Source organism: Culicoides brevitarsis, chromosome 2 (genome assembly GCF_036172545.1).
Source record: "Culicoides brevitarsis isolate CSIRO-B50_1 chromosome 2, AGI_CSIRO_Cbre_v1, whole genome shotgun sequence".
Lineage (NCBI taxonomy): Eukaryota > Metazoa > Arthropoda > Insecta > Diptera > Ceratopogonidae > Culicoides > Culicoides brevitarsis.
The window spans coordinates 5,726,497-5,749,483 of NC_087086.1; the positions used below are offsets into that span (position 1 = coordinate 5,726,497).

Consider the following 22,987-nt stretch of genomic DNA (forward strand, 5'->3'; position numbering starts at 1 on the left):
AACTTTTATATGTTAAAAAGCAACGCGTGAGACGAGAAGTGTGATAAAATAATTATGTGCCAGTATGTTTACAAGTACAAGTTTATTAAAGTCGGATTAAAAGTGATTTAATGCTGCGTGTTGTGACACATTTGCTTCTTTATAATCCCTGTTTGACCTGCAAAAAGATGTTAGAAGAGATTTATTTTTTAAAAATTTAATTTTTTTTGTGCAAATTTAATTTTTTTTTTAAATTTAAAAATTATTAAAATTTATTGATTTAAATAATTTTAAAATTTAAAAAAAAATATTTTATTTTAATTTATATTTAAAAATAATTTTATTTTTATTTTAATAAAAAAAAATAATTTTTTTATTTTTTTTTAAAATTTTTATTTTAATGATTAAAATAATTTTTTAATTAAAATTTATTTAAAATTAATTTTTTTTAAAAGTATTTTTATTTTAAAAAAAATATTAATAATAATTTAATTCCTTTTTCAATGAAATTTTGTTCAAATAAAATAAATAAATTTTTAATTTAAATAATTAAATAAAAAAATTAATAAAAAAATAATTTTTTTATTTTAAATTTATTCTTAATTTTATTTTAATAATTATTTATATTTTAATTTAATTTTTCTTAAAAGTCAAAAATGAATTTTAATTAAATAAAAAAATAAATTAAGTTTAAATAATTTTTTTGAATTTAAAATAATTTATTTAAAAAAATTTTATCAAAAAATATTTAATTATTTTTTTTTTGTTCAAAAATTTTTTTCTTCAATGGATCAATTTTTTCAAAACTCAAAGAACAGTTTTTTGACCAAAATCCCGTTAAAGTTAACAGAAAATTTCCCATAAAACTCATTTCAAGTGCAAAAACTCAAACCGAACTTTATTTTAATTGCCTCCCAGGCTCTCAGTATGCCACTTGATCACGGATCACGATTGAAACATTGTAAAAATTGCGATTCCTCCTATCATCGCAAGCAACAAATTCATGCCTCGTAACTCTTTTACACTAAACGGAAATTTACAGTTGCCCGCTTTGTGTGAGAAGAAGTTCTTCTTGTACTTGTACTACATATGCACTTACAAAAATAAACTTTTCCATTGATGATCATAACAACATTTAACTGTAACCCATTCATATTTTAATATCTTACTTTTAATTCGTTCGACATTCTCTTTTTATCTCTCTCTTGGTGTCATCATTTTGTATCAAAAAAATAAAAAAAAAATTTTTTTGCACCAAAGATGAAATTAAGTCGCTGCAAGAAACAAACAATCTTCAGGAAAAAAAAAATAAAAATTTGTTTGTCATAAAAAAAATCAATTATAGTGCGTAACGGAGAAAAAAAAGACGTCAAATAATAATATTGCGTCAGTTACTCAGCAGTTGTCAAGCATGCCGAATTTTAATTAGTATTTAAAAAGGGAAGGAAAATTTAAAACGCATTAGTAACGGAGTAATTTTTTGTGGCAGTGAGCGTTTGATTTACGAGGTGCAACTCAATTTCGAGCCCTTCAAAGTGATCGTAAAATAGTTCGATACGGGCTTTCGCGAAAGCTGGCGTCATTTTTAATGATACCCCGATTCGATTTAATTTTTCAGTGCCATGAAAGTCTCACTTTTAATCACATCACAACATTAAGAGAGCAACAAGATTTATGTTAACTCATCGAAATTGATGAATTATTTAATGAATGAATGAATAGAAAATCTCATGCGCGGCACGAAACACGCAGCGGGAAATATCTTGCGTGTTGAGAAGACATTTTTCCGCCTTATTGTTGACTGAGATTCAACAAGTTCGTAATAAATCGTTCGTTTTTTTAACAAAATTAAGAAAAAAAAAATTGTCAATTTTTTAAAAAAGTGTTAAAAAAAACTTTTTTTTTATTGAAAAAATTTTTTTATTAAAATAAAATATTTTTATTCAAAAAAAATATATTTTTTATATTTAAAAAAAAATTGAACAAAAATTAATCTAAATAAATTAATTTAAAATTATTAAAATTAAATTAATTAAAAATGAATTTAATGAAAAAAATTTGATTTAAAAAAATTAAATTATTAGACTTAAATTTGTATATTTTTTATTATTTTTTTAAGGTCATTATTTTATTAATTAATTTTATTTTATTAATTATTTTTTTTAATCAAAGCAATAATTTTAATAAAATTATTTTTGATTAATTTAATTTCAATAATTTTAAATTAATTTATTTAATTTCTTTAGATTAATTTTTGTTCATTTTTTTTAATAAGAAAAATAATTTTTTTTAAATAATTTTTTTAAATAAAAAAAATTAATTTGAAAATAATTATATTTTTGTATTAAAAAAAATAAATTAATTAAAATAATTAAATTAAAATTAATTAAATTTTTTTTTTTAAATAAAAAAAAATATTTATTAAAAAAAAAAAAAAAAATTTGGGCGTTAAAAGGTCAAAATATCATCAACTGATCAAAAAATTATTAAAAAGATACATTTTTAATACAAAATTCAATTTTAAAAAATTTCAGGAAAGACCTTTAACCGACTTATCTTACTAAAAATTCACATTTTGATCCAATTAACGTTCAAATTCAATCAAAAATCACTCAAAATTATTAAAAATCCGAAAATCGTATCAAAAAAATGCAACTGATCGACATTGAAAAAGTTTTACAGCGGGTCACAATTTCCATAACTTATCATTAACCTCAAGGAATCCACATAAAAATTATGTCGACTTAAATTTTTTTTTTTTTTTTTGCTCACATTTAAATAAATAAATAAACTTTCAACGCGAATTCCGACACTCTCACTGCTGACTCATTTAATTTTATTGACCTAAAGTTGCTTGTGTCGCTCGAAACATAAAAACTGATAAAATATTTACAATATTTACGAACATCAATAAAAATTTATGAAAAATTTTTTAATCAGTTGCAAAAGAGAGCGAAAAACGATAAAAGTTCGCATAAATTCGCCGTCTCAATTGACAGTTCAATGGATTTTAATAAGTGTAAAAAATGTTATAAAAATAAAAATTATCGTCACTTTTTGCATTTTTTTGTCAATATTTACTCATGCAATAATAATTGTAAATATTTTTATCATCGTTTGATAATTTTTTTAAATTTTGCAGTGAAATTTTTGAGTGATCGCGTAAGGCTTTGATCAAAAACCAGAAGTTACATATTCGAAAATTTGAATAAAAAACTGATAAATTCACCTAAATACCACACACGGGGGCGTAAATGCGTTCCCTTAGCGACGCAGATGCACTGCGAATGGATTTTTTATCGATTTATCAATAACTTAATTAAAGCTCGGTGTGTGTTTTTTAAATGTTTTTAATGCAAATGGCCTGCACACATAATTAGTCGATTAATATTCAACTATTTTTTCTCGTAAGAGGCGTGATGTTTCTCTCCTCTTTCCTCTCAATTGATGCTCTCGCGATGTTACTTTGTATTAATTCCAGTTTTTTTTTACTATTTTTATTATTTTGGTCAGACACAACACTTTTTATGGCTGAAAATTATAGAAATGCAGCTTCAATAATCACGGTAATTTATCAGCTCGATTCAATCGAACGATAGTGATCTTGATTTTTATTATTATTTTCTCGACTTTGAGTTAATAATTTCGAGACATGATTTTTTTTTTGCTCGGCGGATGGCGAGGAAATAAGAAATTATATAAATAAATTACGATTTTATAAGATGACAAACCGCTCGATATTAAAAATTAATTGTTAGTGTCGGTCTAGTTTCTGCGATCGATCGAGCTCGTTATCTGATTTCAATTGAGCGAATGTTTCCGTGTCGGATTCTCGTCAAAAAATGGCGTAATGTCGCTTTTTAATGTTCGAAAGAAAAGTGTCAATCAATTTCGAGCAATATCGGGCTCGATCTTTGTGGCGTAATTTTTATTTGTGATGTAATGAGGGCAGCAAAAAGACCCGGTAACAAAAATTTGATCTTCAAGAGTTTTTCACGAATCATTGACTTCTCATAAACACCTTTTAATGCACGGAACGTGATTTGGAGGCATTAACTGATCACGTCAAGTTCATTAAACGTCTTCAAAAAAACATCAGAATTATTTGTTTATATTCAATGGTTTACATGAAATCCGTGTTATTAAGCAATTTAGTTAAAAGATATGTCGGAAAACATAAAAAAAATTAAAATCAGAATAAAAATTGGTACGTGCTTTGAATTGCAAAAAAAAATGTTCTTGATATTTCTTGAAGTTGAAAAATTAGGGAATTTTACTCTACAAAGAATTATATTTGTTCATTTATTTTTTATTTTTTTAAAATATTTCATTTAATTAATTAACAAAATAATTTTTTTTTATTATTGATATTTTTTATTCATTTTTATTTAATTTTAAAAAATTCAAAATATTACATATTAAATAAAATAAAAATTAAAAAAGTTTTGAAATACTTTTTTACATGTGAACCCATTTTTAAAGAAATTTTTGATCGTAATTTTTTTTTTAATTTTTAAGGTATTTTTCAATTTTAAAATAATTTCAAGTAAATATTGAAAAAAAAATTATAAATAAAAAATAACAATTGAAAAATTTTTAAAAAAATGTAAAGTCATTTTATTAATAATAATAATTTTTAATTTAACTAAATTTATTTTATTTAATAATTAATTATAATTTTAATTAATTATTAATTTTGAATAATAGTTTTTTAGTTTAATAAATTTTATATTGTTTTTTAATTTTTATTTATTTGCAAAAATTATTAATTTTTTTTTAATTAATTAATATTTTTTAATTTTTTAAATCGAAATAATGTTATTAATTAATTTATTAAAATTTTAATTAATTATTAATTAATTAATTTTTAATTTAATTATTAAATTTTAAATTAATTAAATTTTTTTTTTTTTTTTTTTTTATATTTATTTATTTGCAAAAATTATTGAAAAAATTTTTTTTTCAAATTTAATAATTAATTAATATTTTTTTTTAAATTTTTAATTCGGAAAAATTACGAAATTTACTTGCGGTACCTAATTTTTGATGCATTCTTATAAATTTAATTTTTTCATTTTTATTTTATCTTTTTCGATATTAAACTTTATTAAAACCAAGTAAAATAATCTGTTTTTCAACAACAGGGCATTATAAATTCCATAGAATAGATACTCCGACAGCCACTTGATTTGTGGTTGAGCTGATTGAAATAATTTTTACGAGAATCAAAACAAATAAGGCGAAGATAATTGATTGGCTTCACAACATGTGAACCGATGTGAACAACCTTTTTGTTACTTCTTAATCTGTTTTTTAAATTTCTTCGCAAAAAAATTTTAAATGAGTTTTTTGACTTAATTCGCTTCATTTAACAAATTTTTAGAGGACATTTTTTGCAAATTTTAGAATTTCAATTTTAACATCCGTTTTTCTTTTTTTTTTTCATTTCAGATACTCACAAATGTTCTGTCTCAACGCAAAAGAAGGTAAGTTTCGATTTTTCTCATAAAATTATGACGAGTAGCTCGATTCTTCGAAAAAATCAACAAGTAGCACAAATCGTTTCACACAGACAAAAAACCGCCACGAACGACGACCTTTTGACAGCTGTTTCGCGATATTTACAACTTTCGCGGTCAATTTCTATTTCATTTCATTTTTTTTATGACTTTGAACATTATTTTTCGAACAATTATTTTGTTTGTTCTTTTCATAAAATTTTTTTTTTTTGCCATGAAATGAATGAAAAAGAAATTAGTGCGCAATATGAACAAAGCACGAAACAAGCCTTCGAGCCAATATCATCAAACGATCAACGACACACGATCCAACTAATAATTTGGTTATCATAATTTCTTTTCTTCTTCATTACTTTGGCGCTCGTCATGTGAATGTGAAGCGAAAAAAATCGTAAAAGAAGTAATTTCTAAAATTTGTTTCGTGGCGTGTGTTTCAGTCTTTTATTGCCCGTCAATTTAGTTTTTTTTTTGTTAGAAACGTTTTAAGAAAAGCTTTTATGATGTTTGTAACACTTTCGCGAGACAAGTCATGTAAAAATTTACCGAGGACCTACAACAAAAATATTTTGCATGATTTATGAATATTTTATCGCTCGAAGGTTAGTAGGTGTTTGAACGGAAAATTTAATTGCTTTGAAAAAATTGACAGCTTTGTGAAATTGAAGCATTTCAATAAAAAATTTTAATGGAACACGGTTAAAATTAAAGATCTCCTTTTTAAAAAGTAAAACATTTTTTTTAATTTGTCAATTTTCAAGCTTAAGACCCCTCAAAAAACCATCCAAAAAGGTTTTTTATAATTTTTATCAATTTCCAGCTTAAAAATCATCAAATGGGCTCTCAAAATAAAAATTACGTATTTTTTACGTATTTTTAATTTTTCAATTTTCAAGCTTAAGACCCATCAAAAAGACATCCAAAAAGGTTCTTTATAATTTTTTATCAATTTCAAGCTTAAAAACCATCAAATGGGCTCTCAAAACAAAAATTACGTATTTTTTACGTATTTTTAATTTTTCAATTTTCAAGCTTAAGACCCATCAAAAAGACATCCAAAAAGGTTCTTTATAATTTTTTATCAATTTCAAGCTTAAAAATCATCAAATGGGCTCTCAAAACAAAAATTACGTATTTTTTACGTATTTTTAATTTTTCAATTTTCAAGCTTAAGACCCATCAAAAAACCATCCAAAAAGGTTCTTTATAATTTTTATCAATTTCAAGCTTAAAAATCATCAAATGGGCTCTCAAAATGAAAATTACGGATTTTTTACGTATTTTCATTTAAAAGTTCAAAACCTTTCCTTAAGAAATTCTCGCTGAAAAAAATTTTCTCATAATGCCACCCAAACAGCGCGAGATAAAAATCGTGTAAGTGCGGCACAGATGTTACAAGAACAATAAAAAAAAATACGAAACAGGTCAAAGCACAAACGAATTTTCGCATGATTTGATTTGCAAAGTTTAGAAAAGTAATAACGAGAAACAATGACCGACGAAAAGCGAGAGAAAGAGAAAAAAATAATAATAAATTTCACAAAAAACAATTGAATTTTGATTGGAAAACAAGCAACGAACAACAAATCCATCTGAATTTGGCTTCAGGTGATGAACGAGTTGCATTTCGATTGATTTTTGTGTTTGATTTGATTGTGAAAGAAAATCGCCATGTAGTAACAAATTTCAATTTCGAACGAACGATGAAGATTATCGGAAATTATTCATCTGACACTGACCTAAAAAAAATTATTATGTTCTTTCATTGACTTTAATGTACTTTTGAGTGAGTGTTGAGCTCTTTATCTAGGTTTATTGTTACACTAAGCGGGTTATTGTAGAAATTTGTGTTGAAGAAAGGCAATAATATCGATGAAATTTCATATCGGATTGATAACGATCTTAATGCCTTGTATGGTTCAATTTTCTCCCTCGCAACAATGGCTTTTTTTTCGTGTCGGCATGACATGAAAGTTTCCTCTTTTCTCGAGATTAGATGCAGCGAACAATGAAACATGACTTGAGATAAGATTGACCTTGAAAAGGCTTCTCATGAGAAGTTTGCTCCAAAAATTTATCTAACAACGGAAAATGGGCTCTTTAAACACTTAACACTAACAAAAATCAGTAGAGCATCAATTCCGTCTTTCACCTTGTTATTTTATAACACTTTACAAACAAAATAATAACAATAATCTTCACAATGCAAATCAGCAGCAAATCTGGAGCGAAACTCGATTAAAAATCTATTTTTCTTCATTCACGTTGAATTTTGACTGCTTAATCAATTACCGAGGCAACGAGTCGAGCAAAGCTTTTTTTTTCATTGTGAGTCAATTATTATTTTTAACATATGGACCATTTCTTTTTATTTTTATAAATCTGTTTTAAATGGCAGGAAAAATTACGAAATTACGCTACTTGTGAGGAAAAATTGTAACAATTTAATTTAATTTAGATGTAAAGTCTACTTTAGCGAAAAAAAACATGCGCCCGCCATACAAAGACAAAAAATTTAAATATTGTTCAAATGTCCATATAGTTTAGTAAAAAAATAATAATAATAATGATGATGACGAAATTAAGCTTAACTGAGCACGGACTTACACGGAAAGTAAGTTATGAAAACAAAAAAAAAATTGTATGAAAGAATTGAAAATGAAATGAGAGACAAAGTATTTAGAAAGAAAATTATTTGAATTAGAGTTTGTTGGTTTTTTTTTCTTATGAAAAAATTCTTTTAAAAAAAATTAATTAATTAATTTATAAATTTAAATTAATTTTTTTTTAATTCTTTTTCATTAATCAAAAATTTTTTAAGCCTTAAACTTGATAATTATAATCTTTCGAATTTTTATTTTTTTTTAATATTTAAGAAAAATAATATTTTTTTAAATTTTAATGTATCACAGGAGGCATTCAACAAATTTCATTAATTTTTCATTTTATAGGGAAAGTTCCATTTCTAACATTTTTAAATAATCGGAGAAAAATCTCTACAAAAAATTAATTTTTTTTACAAACTTAAGCTAACTCAATTTAAAAATTCAATCAAAAGGATTGTCACTCAAAGTGAGTTTAGGATTTGTTTGTGGTTGTTGATTGTCAGAGTGACGTCATGATCATAGAGGCTGTTGACTTCCGGGTTGTCAACAAAGTAGCACCTTTGTTCGAATGCGAGCGTCAATTGGTTCAGGAATTTGCTGAATGTAGAAAGTTCTTTTTTGAGCGTTTTGAATAATTTGGAGTCCTTTTTTTTATTCGCTCAAATGTAATTTTTTATTCGTCGAAAAGTAATTTTTATTTGTCGAAAATGCATTTTCTATGTGCCAAATTTATTTTTCATAATATTTTTTTTTTATTTGCCCAATTTATTTTAGCCTTTTTTAATACCTAAAAATTAAAAAAAAATAATTAGTAAAAATCTAAAAAAATTTCAATTTCTTATGAACAAACTTCTTAAACAAACTGTACCAACCAAAAACTAAACAAAAACGAAAATTGACGAAATTTGAATAAATTTACACACAATAATCCGCATTGTTTTCCACGTAAAGACAACGATAATTGAGTCTGACATAATTAAGCGCACATGTTTTCGAGGGTCAAGTTTTTACTCTCATTACATTTGTTCACCTTTGTTCAACTCAAAAGCAGCAGTAAAAGGTCATGCCTTTGTCTGGGTGGTCTTCTTCGCCATGTTGTTGAACATGAAAAAAAAAATGCATCATCTTCGTTTTCCTCTTTCTCTGACATACAAAAAAATGCAGATTATTTGCATAAACTGAAAAGTTTACTCACATTTCATATTTGATACTTACCATTATGTTTTTTTCTTTCCTCCGCTATCAACATACAATTCAATTACTCCATCAAGTTAAGCAGCACAGCAAACAATAGAGGAACGTTTATGCGGAAGTCGTAGTAATGTGATTTCTTTCTCCCATTCATTTGCACTTCTTTTGTGAAATTAGTAAAGTTATCTCTGCTGCTCTTGACAATAGACTTGACAATACTTGAGCATTTGATATCTTGTCATGTAACTTTTTTCTTTTGGTTTTGCTGAAAATGTCGCTTTATGAAAAAAAGATAGGAAGGTGTTATTACTCAACTATTGACCAAAAAATTTTCAAACAAAAAAGCGTTTCATAAGCGCAAAAATCATAAATCAATTACAACAATCGACGTCTAATTAAACGGACATCTTTGCTGAATCATCATCCTCTTTCTTTCTCTGATATTGATCCGGCGTCGGTACTCTTACTTTTTGTCTCTCGAAAATTTTTCGAGTTTTTGACAAGTTGAGTGATGAATAAGCTCAGCGCAAGTTCACAAAAGTACCGTTTTAATGCTCTTTGATAAGTTTCCATCATCATGTACTTACGTAAAGCATTCGTTCGCTTCAAAGCCTTTCTAGATCTTTCTTAGATCTGGTTTACTTGTCGCATTAGCATGCCGTTTTACGCGTGCAACATTCCGTGAAGATGCATCTAATAACAGGGAATTGCAGATAAGAAAAGTGTGTTAGCGTCATTGTTTCGTTGTCACTCAAAAAGTGAAGACATGTTAAAGTACATTGCAATAGTTCTGCTTAAAATTTTCGTAATAATAAAAGCTTCTGATCTTGCGGATGAAAACAGTTTCGCCATCGATATTAACGACATCTTGAATGAGGATTTGATGCCTTTTTCATTGCTTCTTGTACAAGGCCCGAAGAACAATACCAATGCAAGTTTTGAAGCAGCTGAAGGTAGAAATGGCGACGAGGATGGCATAAATTTACTGCATGAAGATAATGGAAGCTTGGATAAAGCATTTCATACAATGGGCTTCCATCGGAAAATGATGAACGAATATTTGTGCAGCAACTTTTTAGCTGATCAAATTTTGTCGGAAGTTGTAAGTCCCAAAGTTGATAGCATCCAAAGACGAACTGGAGAAGCTAAGAAGAACATAATTGTTGGAAGAGGATTTTTAGCTAAAAATGAACCGAAGGAATTGATGAGATTCGATCAGGGATCCAGCGGATACAAGAATTGGTTGTCAAAGTAAGTTTTGTTTGTTAAAAATGAAAATTTGACTGACTTTCCGAAATTTTGTAATTGAAGAACAACTTCTTTGGAAGACATTTATCGACATGTCACGGGACATACAATTCTACCATCAACTCCTGCATCGAATCATGAACGTCCCAAAGGATTCACTCCGAGAAAGGATTTCTCTCATTTCATGAATTACGAAGATGAGTACGATGAAGGGGAAGTTACAGGTTTTGCTGTGAGTTCAAAAATTCTTTTCAAAGAAAATCTTTATAAACTTGAAACTTTTAGGCTGTCAAACCCATTAACGAAGTAACCTTCGGAGACATTCCTCAACCTCAACCTACAGCAGGAAGTAAATTCAGCGGTTATCCAGGAATGAATACTTATCCTGAATACGAACCTTCTTCACACGTTAGTCATCAACCGCATTACGAGTTCCCAACAGAAACTTCTTCTAAACATTCCAAAGACAAATCTCTTAAACTTAAGGATCTGTTTGACATTGCTTTAACAACTCTTGCCTTCCTTTCCTTTGGTCTTTTCATTCTGCATCTTCTTTTATGTCTCTCAGCTGCTAAAGCTAATGCCTCGATGATGATGGTTCCTGTTCAACCAACAGGCGGCGGAGAAGTTCCCGCAACAGGAGCTGAAACTCTCGGAAGATCTGAAAGAGTTCGTCGTAGCTTGGAAATTACTTTTGCTGGCAAACAACTTGATGAAGTCTCAAAAATGGTATTGAGATCCATCGATGCTGTTACAGTAGCTCAATATGACGACGGAAAATGTCTTCGTCGAACTTTATGTGAGTTTAATCGAAAGGCTCGTGCTCGTAAAGATAGTCAAAAGATCTGGATGCCTGTTTGGACTTTGGGAATGAGTTGGCTCTCATCGAAGATGGTAAAGCCCTCAGTTTCAATGCCCATCTTGGATAGTCTTCGAGCAGCTGCAATTGGTTTGGGAAATGGAAATTGTAAGCAATATTTCTCGGAATGTCAACTCACGGGACCTTACAATGTTACAACAGAAGAACCCGACACTCAAAAGAACTAAAATGATTCTAAATAATAAAGTTTCTTAACAATTGACGTCTTGAAAATTAACGAAGCGACATCCATACCAAATCTAGAATAGGTTCCATAAAGAACGTGATTCTCGTTTCTATTCAAAGGAAAAAATCTCTATTTTGTTACAAAACTTACGAAACAATGTATGACGCCGCCACGTCGAACACATATACCTACAGTTAGAATTCAATACGATTTCATGCAATTGTCGACATGCATCGCGAGTATATAAAAAAGGCATAAAACATAATTTTCGTGCATAATAAAACTGATTCAATCGAATTATGCATGCCACATTATTATTGTATCTCCTCAAGTTGGAGTGTTTAGTACAGTTTAAGCTGAGTCTCCAATAATAACAAAGAAGAATGAATTGACGATTATCTAATAGTACTGCATGTCATTTTTCGAATGCTCCGAACAAACACGATAATTAAGAAATCTCACAAGAAAAAAAAGGAATGTCATGCTAACGAACTAACAGGTCGTCGTCACTTTTCCAAATTTTAGGTGTGGCGACAGATTCTTATCGCTTCAAATTTTGCACACAGAGTCCAATCAAATTAATTACGGCAATCAATCGTCAAAATGTTACAATGTAAGCTCTGTTGTAAAAGTTGTGATTGATTACCTCAAATCAAACATAAAAATTGTCAGTCAAGTCCAAAAAAAATGCGATAACGGAATCTGGAACAATTCAATAATAATATAAATTAAGTAAATTAAACATGACCAACAAAAATAATCTCTCTCTGTGGCATTTTTTGGTCTCTGATACAACGCCGATGATAAGAAAATTGTTTTATATTGTTATTGTTATCGATCATGATGACAAATGGGTGACACACCAATGAAACTGTTCAAAGTTAAACCAAGTTGTCGTTGAGCAAAGAGAAAAGTTAAATAATAATAATGTTATAGATCGATTTAATTGTCGACTTTATCGTTTTATTACGGGATGTCGTAAAATAATCGACAGACAAAATAAAAAATCACTGAGGTAGGTGTCTTATCGGAAATTGGGTCAGGTTAGTGATAGAAAAGTAAAGAATATAAAAGTTACCGAAAATAGAAACATGGAAAGTAAATATTTTGAACATCTGTTTATGTGTGGTCAGGTTTGAAGACTCATAAGAGGAAAGAAGAATAAGAACAAATTGGAGATAAGAATTTTTGTTTTCGGATAGAAGACAAGTTGAAATCCAGACAAGGAAATAAAAATTAAGATGTTTCGTCTGACTTATGACGTTACTCTATTAAATCATTTAAGAACTCTTTGTCAAGTTCAAGAGATTCTTTGAACGAAGCTTTTTCTAAGTTTATAGATTTCTTGAAAGAAAAATCTATAAAATGAGTCAACCTGTTACTGAAGCAATGAAAACCAAAATATTAAGGATACATTCGAAGATTCTCATCTTATTAAGTTTCTTTTTAATTCTTGATTCTTTTCAAAAGAATGAGAAAAAAATTAACAAGATGAGAACTTTTAAGGCTTTAGGATGTTATTAAAGGAAGACTTCTTAACATTTCATACATGGCGTCAAATAAGTTAGTAAAACTTGAACTTTTCACCCTACTATGTTCAATTTTGAGGTTATGTTGATTCTGTGCATATCAACTTACCTTATACTTCCTTTGATTTTAGTTAAAATTTGACGATCTTCTCAAACTTTCTGTTAATTTTTTAAAATCTACGAAACTCTTGATTAAATAACCTAAAATTAAAGAAGAATTTCAACACTTGAAAAATTACAAGAAGATGCATCAAATTACTCACTTTTTACATTTGAACCGCTGTTCGCCTATCATAAACATCACCAAACAAACAAAAGACCATTAAAAATCATCTAGTTCCCACGTCGCTCGTCTCTCATAAAATAAAAAGATAATATATGAGTTAATTATTGACGTTCATTCTCATCGCATATCGCTTGCATTTCTTTCGGCCATGTAATAATTACAAACCATCGCATCAAATTGCTGCATCACCCTTTTTAATTAAAAGCGACAACTACTACTTGAACCTTCTTAATTTGACATCATTCATCGATTGTCATGAGAAAAATTTTTGCTCATTCAGTTCTCGGAACTTGGAGACAGAAGAAGAGAAGCCAGATAACGAATTAAAATCAAGCACCTGTCTCATTTCCTCCTACATGCAAATACTTAAGACGATACTTGCAACAGATTTCGTGCTTCAGTTCCTCTGAATGAAATGCAGCTTCAAAACCGCACACAACAAGTCCAACAATTGCACAAGAAGACATATTTTCATACGCAACTGCACATGTAAAATGCATGTTATTTGCACGCACATTCGAGCCTCTCACATATTACGTTACAACTGTTACATATTATTTTTTTTTTTTTTTTATTCTTTTGCCCATTATTGCAATTGTTATAATTCAATTAATGTGTTTTTTTTATACGAGGGAGAGACAGAAATTTTTTTTCGCAACACAAGATGATCAAGCTTCGTCTCGGATTACCGTTGTTGTTGTTGTTTTTGTGCGAGATAATAATGTAATAATCGTAAAAAATGGTCTTGTCTTGCAATCCGAACACCTTTCATATGGAATAAATTATGAAAACAAAAATAACATTGTAAATCATTGGAGTTGTTTTTATTTTAATTTTTTTTTCTCGTCTCTCTCTGAATATGAATACCTCATAAAAGGGCGAACAGCAACAAAATAACAACAACAACAACGGTATGACATAAAAACCACTTCCATATATGCGATGCGTGCGTATGATGCCGATCGATCGTGATAATGGTCGCGATCGCGAAAGAAAGATGTAATAAAAATTCCTTTAGATAATTTAATAATCACGTGTGAGTAGTGCACAAGTCGCGGGTCGAGTGCGTATTTTATTTATTTTTGGATGAACGATTTATTGTTTTGTGATAGTTTCGTTATGCAATATCTTTTTTGTCTGGAATTTTTTTTCGGATGTGAAATGAACTGAGATACTTAAAATCAGCTTAAGTCACTTCTAGGTACTTAAAATGGGGAAAAAAAATTTAAGATAGCAAAAAATTATAATCTCTTAATGGATTTTTTTGCCAATTTCAACTTTTTTTATCTTCATTTTTTATAAAAAATATACTCTTCAAATTTATTTTTTTTAAAGAAAGGTTAAAAATTCGTAAAAAAATTTTTTTAATGAACTCAAATAAATATTAAATTTTAAATTAATTTAAATAGTAGATTAAAATTTTAAAAGATTTTTTATAAATTTATTTAAATTGTAATAAAGAAAATTTTGCTAAAAAAAATTAAAACTTTAAAAATTTTAAAGAAAGGGTTTTTTTTGGAAAAATTGAAGTTATTTTATGAATAAATAAATTCATCAAATTTAACTTCAGCTAAAATATCATAAAAAATTATTTAATTTTTTTTTTCACTTTTGATAACAAAAAACAAACTTTGGTTAAAATTTGAATTTATTAAATTTTTTTTAGCAAAACTATCATAAAAATTCTTTTAAAAGATTTTTATTTTTAATAGATTTTTTGCATTTTGTCAAAAATTAAATTTAACTTCAGCAAAAAAAAAAATCGTAAAAATTATTTTAAAAATTTTTTTTAAAATTTTTTTGACTTGTAATTAAAAATTTTAGTTAAAAAAATATTTTAATGGTCAAAAAAATTTTTTTTTACCTTTAACATACCTTCATAACTCATGTTTTTTTTTTACCTAAAAACTCCAAATATATTTCATTGTCTCATCACCCATTATTGTGTACCCATGTACAACACTTGTTGTTACAAAAGCGCGCACCAATAAGCTATTTATTTATTACTCGATTATGACTTTTTTCGACTCGAAGTCTCGCGATGTACCCAAAAAAAAAATTTAAAAAAATATAAACAAAATTCCATTCCAATGCATTACGCGCACGAGACTGCTACGAATGAACCCACATTCATTGGCATTTTATTAAATTTTATTTCTTTTAAATGTTTCACGAGATGCATGATTGATATCGATATGCATTGCTTCGAATTTTATTTAAAAGAAAAAAAAAATGTTTAATAAATTAACATAATCGTAAAAATTATGTCACATTTCACATTTTTTTGTTAAGTTTTTATTTTTATTTTATCTTTTTCGATGTAATTGGTTGTTCATTAAAAGCCCTTAGTGCTGTCATAAAACTCGAATTACCGAGAATTGAGATCGCACACACACAGAAACGATGAAGAAACTACTTCATTAACGGCGCGCAATGACTCCATAAATATCAATAAGAGACTGGGTTTTGTCCAAAGTCATGAGAGTTGGAGATAAATAGGCGCGCATCAATTTCTAATCATTTATTTCTTCATTCTCTTCTTCTTCTTCGTTTCTGGAGAGAAATGCATTTCTCATCGTGTGTGAAATGGGAAATAGAATGATCAAGTATCGTGTAATAAATTTTAGTTATTGTATTGGCGGCGGCGTCGATTACGTGTGTCTTCTTTCCCGCATATATAAACCTGCTTGCCTGCCTCGTAGAAAGACATAACAATGCAAGATTTATAACTTGATTCTTATTTGTGCGTGTGAAAGAAGCAGCAAAGAAAGAAGTGATTGTCCATGCAGTTTCAGAAGATGATTCGAGGTAGTTTTCCGTGTGGAGTCAGGCAATAATGATGTAACTTTGTGCATTTTTTCCCTGCATTGGAAGCGTTTTTCAGTACTTTACGAGCCAAGAAATAGAAGAAAAAAAAACGACATTATAGCTCTTTTGGCACATGAATTGAATAGAATGTCTCTCGTCTTGCGTTCTCTCGTTTCGTTTGCCGAGTAATAAATATTTCCAAATGCCTTGCCTCGATCTTTCTGTCTGATTGTTGGTTTGTTTGTTTCTCGCGTTGTCGTCTCCTACGGAGTAATATCGATGGCGATAGAGAGAATGATATCGTAAATAAATCGAAACGTGTATTTTATATTTACTTTACAATCTTTTTACATGATTGTGCTACTTTTTTCATCGAATGCTTCGACGACAGTGCAGAAGTTGCAATTTAGATGAAGATACGGATGTTTGGCACTCGTCCAGTAGCTAATAATATTTCTTTCCGATATTAAATTTTATTTAATTGTGGATTTTTTTTCAATTACTTTCATTTACACATCTTTAGACTTTAAAAAAAATTTTGAAATTTTTTTGAAGTTGAATTTTCGAAAAAAAAATTTATTTGCAATTGAAAGCTAAAGCTTTTAGCTTTAAAATCTCGAACAAGTTTCAAATGATTTCTCTCCAAATTTGAACAATTTGATTAATTTCGATCTCTATGCTTCTTCTCCAAATTCTTTGAGGCTCCAAATTTTAACTTTTGAGTTTTTCAATTTTCTTTCAATTCATTAAAAGGTCCTTCAAGTGCAAAAAATCATCATGATACGATTTGAAGTTTAGTTTTACTTTACTTTACGCCTTGTCTCTTATCCGAAGATTCAAAATTGTCCTCATGTTAAGCAAAAACGGTTCACGAATTGTCGCTATCTGGTTCGTCGATTCGCAAAGTCTTTCAGATTCAAGAGGTTTTTTTTTATTTCCCTTCCCCTCTCTTGATCAATTTCTTTCAAAGTTCAATTCTTACCTGAAGCTCCTTTTTTTAAATTAGAAAAAACCCAACAAATAGCTTCTCTTGTGGTTTCACACTTTTGGTCTCAACTCCATTTAAAAAGTTTCTGACCAACTTTCGATCATTTCATCTTGCACTCGCGCGCCGCTTGAAACATTAGCACGTCAAACACCTGAAAAAGAAAAGAAATAAAAATTAAATGTAAAAAAAAGAACGAATATGATGGATAGATTTAGGCCACCCATCAATTATTATTTTACCTCGCGTCGTTCCAAATCTAACAAGTACACACTTTTCTCTCGCTTTGGTCATCTTTCATTCACATCATCGCATCATAAAATTGAAAAAAATAAAATAAAATGTTTATTTATGAAATTTTTTTATTTTATGAAAATCAATCACTTACCTTGACTTTGCTTTCTTCTGGATCCGAAATGGACAAGAAGAAGTTGTAATATAATTGATTTAGAAAATAAATACTTGTTTGCATGAAAAAACAACATTGCTCATCTCTTTTTGAAAAAAAAACTCACATGAACTTGGGTGAAAAGTACTTGAACTTAAACAAAATTTGTACAATAATCATGACATGAATCCATTAAATGATCTGAAGAAAAAAAAATTTTTTTTTAACAAACGATGTTGACTACAAATAAAGATGAAAAAAAAGAGAGTAATAATCATGCATGATTAACAAAAATAAAAAAAAAAGTTTTTTTTTTCAATGAATGTTTAAAAAAAATATAAACAAATTATTTATATTCAATATTGTATTATTATTTACTCACCTTTCCCTTTCAAGATCGAAACTTATGAAAAATTCCGAAAAAAGAAATGATATTTTCTCAACTTTTCCTTTGCTTTGCGTAAAATATGCAAGATTTTTGAATATAATGGTGCATAATTTTGCTACAAAGATGCATTTTTTTCTTCAATGAATTCATCATTCATTTCGATTCAAACCTAAAAAAAATATTAAATGGAAAAAGTATGGAAATTACTTTCGATTTCGAAGCAACAGTAGCAAAAAACTGGCGTGGCATGTTAGACAGTTGTAAATTTTTACCTGATTCCATTGTTTCAACGGCATTCCAAAAATAATTATAAGAAGAAAAAAAATGTGCGTGCGTGATTGATGTAGCTCAAGCAAGATGCGGATTCCGGATCCAATAGCTAATGAAATTTGTAACAAATTTGCCCGCACTTAGCAAATTTTTCATGGTTCTCCATTTTAAACATTTTAATCGATTATTTTCACATCAATTTCCTCGATAGTTATTAAAAAAAATTTCTAACAATGTTCACGTCTTCATTCCATTCATACCAAATAGCTCTATAATAATAATAAATATTTTGCATAATAACACACAAAGTATTATCTTCCGACAAAGTACCTAAAATTAAGTTACTTTCCTTAAACAATAATAATGATAAAGAAAGCCACGAAGAAAGCACCTTGATAAAATTCACGAACATATGGCTCGTCGTAACTATTTACATATACAGAAATTCGTGCGAAATACGATATGGTAAAAGCATAATTTCCCACTGAATTAAAAATAGAAATGGAAACGGAATTGAATGTAATGAAAAATAAAAGTGTTTCGCCAAAAATGCGATTAAATGCCAAACAAGCTCTAAGTGAAAAAATTAAATGGATTTCATTCATTAACTTGTTGTTGTTGTTGTTGTCTGGCTTTGAAAAGTGATAGACTAACAAACAACAAAAAAAATTTTTTTGTTAAATTGAATACAATTAAAGTCTTGTTAGTTAGACATAATCGTCCAATTTCACGTTCAATTTCTTATCTTATATAATTTTTTGAATTTTTTCTCCAAAACAACTCCAAAAGCTTCAGAGTTTCGAAGGAATTCGAATTGCCGGGTGGTCGATCCATTCAATTCAAAATAATTCTATTATTAGCATAAAAATATGCTCGATGCTTGTCAAAGCAATAACGATGAAAAATTCTTCGGTTCATTTCATCTTGCGCGCGATGCAGAAGTAAACAAGTTCAATGACCAAAACAATAACCACATAATTTTTTATTACCACTTCACTTCGAAACCCATTAAAATACAAAGAAGGAAGACATACCATAATTTAACCATATTATATGTTTTTTTTGTTGTTGTTCCCTTTTGCTCAACTCTGCGGCGCAGTACAAAAAATTACAATAATGCACCGACTTTACCACACATTCCATCGTATTGGAAGAAAAAAAATAAAGAACGTTCATTCAAAGAGCAATTGCACACCTGTTACCGCGCTGAACCACATATGATTGCCTTCCTTTCTGCGCATAAAGGTAGAATGCATCTTCGTGCGCGCAGTTTGATGTTTGTTTTAATAAAGTACAATGAATGCCTCTTTAATGACAGCTGCTTATTTTCTAAAATTTATTCAATTTCAATTCTGTATTTTTCTATCTGGTGCATGTTAGGTTTGTTTTGCGCGTTGTTTGGAGTCGAAGAAACATCGAGAATCGTAATTTATGCGATAAATTGAATCTATGAATGAAAATGCGAAGGAAAGAAGAAGGAACATCATCATGTCAAGTATATTAAATCAGTATTCTCGGGAGATGTTTTGTGTGCGTTTTTTGCCTTTTGACTCGATCGCAAGCGAGCATACGAAAATATGTATAAATAAATTCATATTTTATAAAGTACCTTTAACTATTTTTTTTAGAGATAAAGAGAAATTTGCTATCTCATGGTTTATTGTATGTCTGTCTGATCGTTTAATTTTATCTTGAATCGGAAATTTCTTTTTTTGTTGTTTATTCATCGTATAGAAACTTTTTTAGAAAGAGATCAGGCAAGTTTTTTTTAAAAATAGTTTAAAATATTTCAGAAAGTCTGTGAGCTACGATCTGTTTAGTTTTTTCCCTCTACTCATATGAGCCCATCATGGAGAAGTATTTCATATATTCGGCTCTAAATAAGATTTTCCTTCAATTCATGTCATTCGCTTCAGAGCTCTTGACTACATGGAGGTATATAGTTCTCAAATGTTCTTATCACATTTCCAAATTGAAGAAGTTCAGATTTCAATTTTAAATTGGTTTTCGAGTAAATTAGAATTAGAATTACATTATTTGTTGGTAAGATGGTACATGATGATTTTCTCTTTGTCGCCATTTAGTTTTCTCATATTTATGGATCTTCTTACCCAAGGCTAATTAAAGCTATAATCGATATATGCTTGTCAGTAATAAGAATTTTATGCCTGTCTCAGTTGATTTGAATGATTTTTTGTTTAAAAGTTTTCTCAATAGGTCGTAAAACTTTGAATTTTTTGCCAATGTTAATAGATTCGACCTAAAATATAAAATTTGGTAAATAACAAATTGGTCTAAAATTAACAAAATAAAAATAAATAAATAAAAAATCAAAAATTAAATAAGTCCCTTTGATCAGCGTTTTTGTATCAAAGTTTTGTGGAGAGTTTGAAAATGGTTTTGTTCAATAAGTCGTAAAATTTTGAATTTTTGCCAATGTTAATAAAAATAAAATTTAGGTAAATAACAAATTGTTTTTAATTTATAATATCTAAAATTAACAAAAAAAAAATAAATAAATAAAAAAAATATATGAAATAAAAAATTAAATAAATAAAAAATAAGTAAAATAAACAAAATAATGTTTGTTAAAATATTTCAAATAACTTACCATTTATGATATCTTACTTTATGAAAAAAAATGCGCTCAAATACTTCTTCCTTCGTCCTCATACAAAGCCTTTTCCATTTGTTGTTTTTCAGTCAAAAAACCGGTTCTAAGTGAGTTTTCGTTCCTAAAGAGAGAGATGTGTTCTGTGGCAAGAATATAAAATAATTTTTGTGTAATAATAGCGCAAAAAATGGATAAAACGTGCATCTTGATTTCATTTTATTGGCTCAACATTATTTTAATAGGCTTTAAAAGTCAGACAAAAAAGTGAATAGTTTTTTTTCTTCTTTCTATCTATTTTTCTACTTTTATATGAATGTTATGAAAAAAAAACCGAACAAAGTGTATTGAACTGTTAATCGCTCTTTTGCTATTTTTTTTTCTTAAATACTGCGAAGAATCGATCGCTTATGTAACTTTTGTTATGAAAAAAAAAATTTAACCAAAATTGTAAAGGATCAAAAACTTACCTTTTCTTTTAAATCTTTTCAGATCTTGTTGAAACTCGGCGTGGTAATCTACAATGCACTCGACTTCAATTTGGGCACGGATGAGGATCCTCTGATATCGGGCGAGTTGGAGCAAGTCATACACTTCATGACGACGGATGGTAAGTGCCAAGTTCAGGAAATAAACCACAAGAATCTAAGCATTCATGTTATATAATTCAAGGTTAACTTGTGTGTTTTGTGTCGCTCTCTCGCGCGGGCCTACACCGCACAAAATAACAAACCAACCTCAATATTCAATGAGCAATTCAATAAAAAAATAATAATTGTAGTGCAGTGAAGTAATAAAGACGACAGTAATTTAAAAGTAATTTTTTGCTTGCACGGATGACAATAAACTCACACCTTATTCTCCGTGTGTTTGGGTCTGTGACATGTGCTTCATTCATAACAACATAATTTCGAGCAAAACAAAAGTCCATTGCGGAAAAAAAATAAGCGCATGTCAAATTATTGGGCATTCAAGTGTAATTGATACATGTGGGCTGTCGATCATTTGATGCATTGTGCTCAAAAGACAAATGACCAGTTGTGCACTGAAATAATTTTTGTTCGTTCAACAACCTTCGTGCATTCTTTTTAAAAAATATGCTTTTGAAAAAAATTCCATCTTTCTCGAATTTTTTTCTTGAAACTTTAAATTTTTGTTTGTCAAACGTCCCACAAGACAGAAAAAAAATGCAAACTCATGTTACTGAGATTATTTATCGTTACATAAGTAATTAGAAGACCTTCTTAAGTCACAAACGAACATTTCCAGTTAATCTCAAGAGTTAGATAAAACAAATGACAAAACAAGACAATGATAATTTCTTCCCATCGCTTGGCAAAACGATTTCCTGCAATTATCATTCGTTCCATTGCGTTTTGCATTTTTCTATCTACTCATTTCATCTAAGAAGTAACGCAGTTGCTGGAATATTTTTTCGCTTGACATTGCGAAGAAATTCAAAAATCTACAAAAAAAAATTAAACAGAACAATTATGACCGTGAGAAACTCTCGAGTCAAGGGCAGGCAAGTGTAAAATTAATTCCATTTCCTATGAGTATTTAAGTCATAAATGTATGTTTATCTGAATGATTACCTTTTCCCACATAACAAGTGATTTTTTTTTGTATGTCAATTTTTTCATATTTTTTTTTTTGGGGGAAATCATCACTTTTTTACGATGATATGTCTGAATGCCAAGAGCAACGAGTATCGTAGGTCAATAAACTCGTAGCTAGTTGTAGACAATCGTAATTGACATTGTAAAGACTTTAGCTAATCAAATCTATTATAAAATTAAGTGCAATCAATCGATATTGTGTTTTTGTTTCATTCGAAAATTGCATCGCATATGGTTTTTGTGGAGAGTTTGTGTTTCGCAATATGGAAAATTTTACGAGATGTATAAGAAAAATGATCTTTTTTAAATATTATTTCATTTAGAGCTTTGCTCGTCAAAAAATTCATTAAATAAAATTAATTTAAAATATTTAGTTGCCAATTTATAATTTTTGATAGTTCTTAAAATGTGAATAATTTTAAATTTATTATTTTTTTTTAAATTTTCCTTTTCTTTCTAAAATTTTAAAATATATTTTTTTAATAAATTTTAAATTTTTTAACTTATTATTTTGAAT

The 22,987-nt window shown here is 28.3% G+C and overlaps 1 protein-coding gene across 2 annotated transcripts in view; it reads left to right on the top strand.

Moving 5' to 3' along the window:
* Positions 1-22,987, top strand: part of LOC134829506 (protein spire) — a 72,751-nt gene that overhangs the window by 14,110 nt on the left and 35,654 nt on the right. For both annotated transcript variants that reach the window (XM_063842592.1, XM_063842593.1), the window contains exons 2-3: positions 5,431-5,465; positions 21,344-21,461. In XM_063842592.1, the coding sequence (XP_063698662.1) occupies positions 5,431-5,465; positions 21,344-21,461 (153 nt within the window). The remainder of the gene's footprint in view (positions 1-5,430; positions 5,466-21,343; positions 21,462-22,987) is intronic.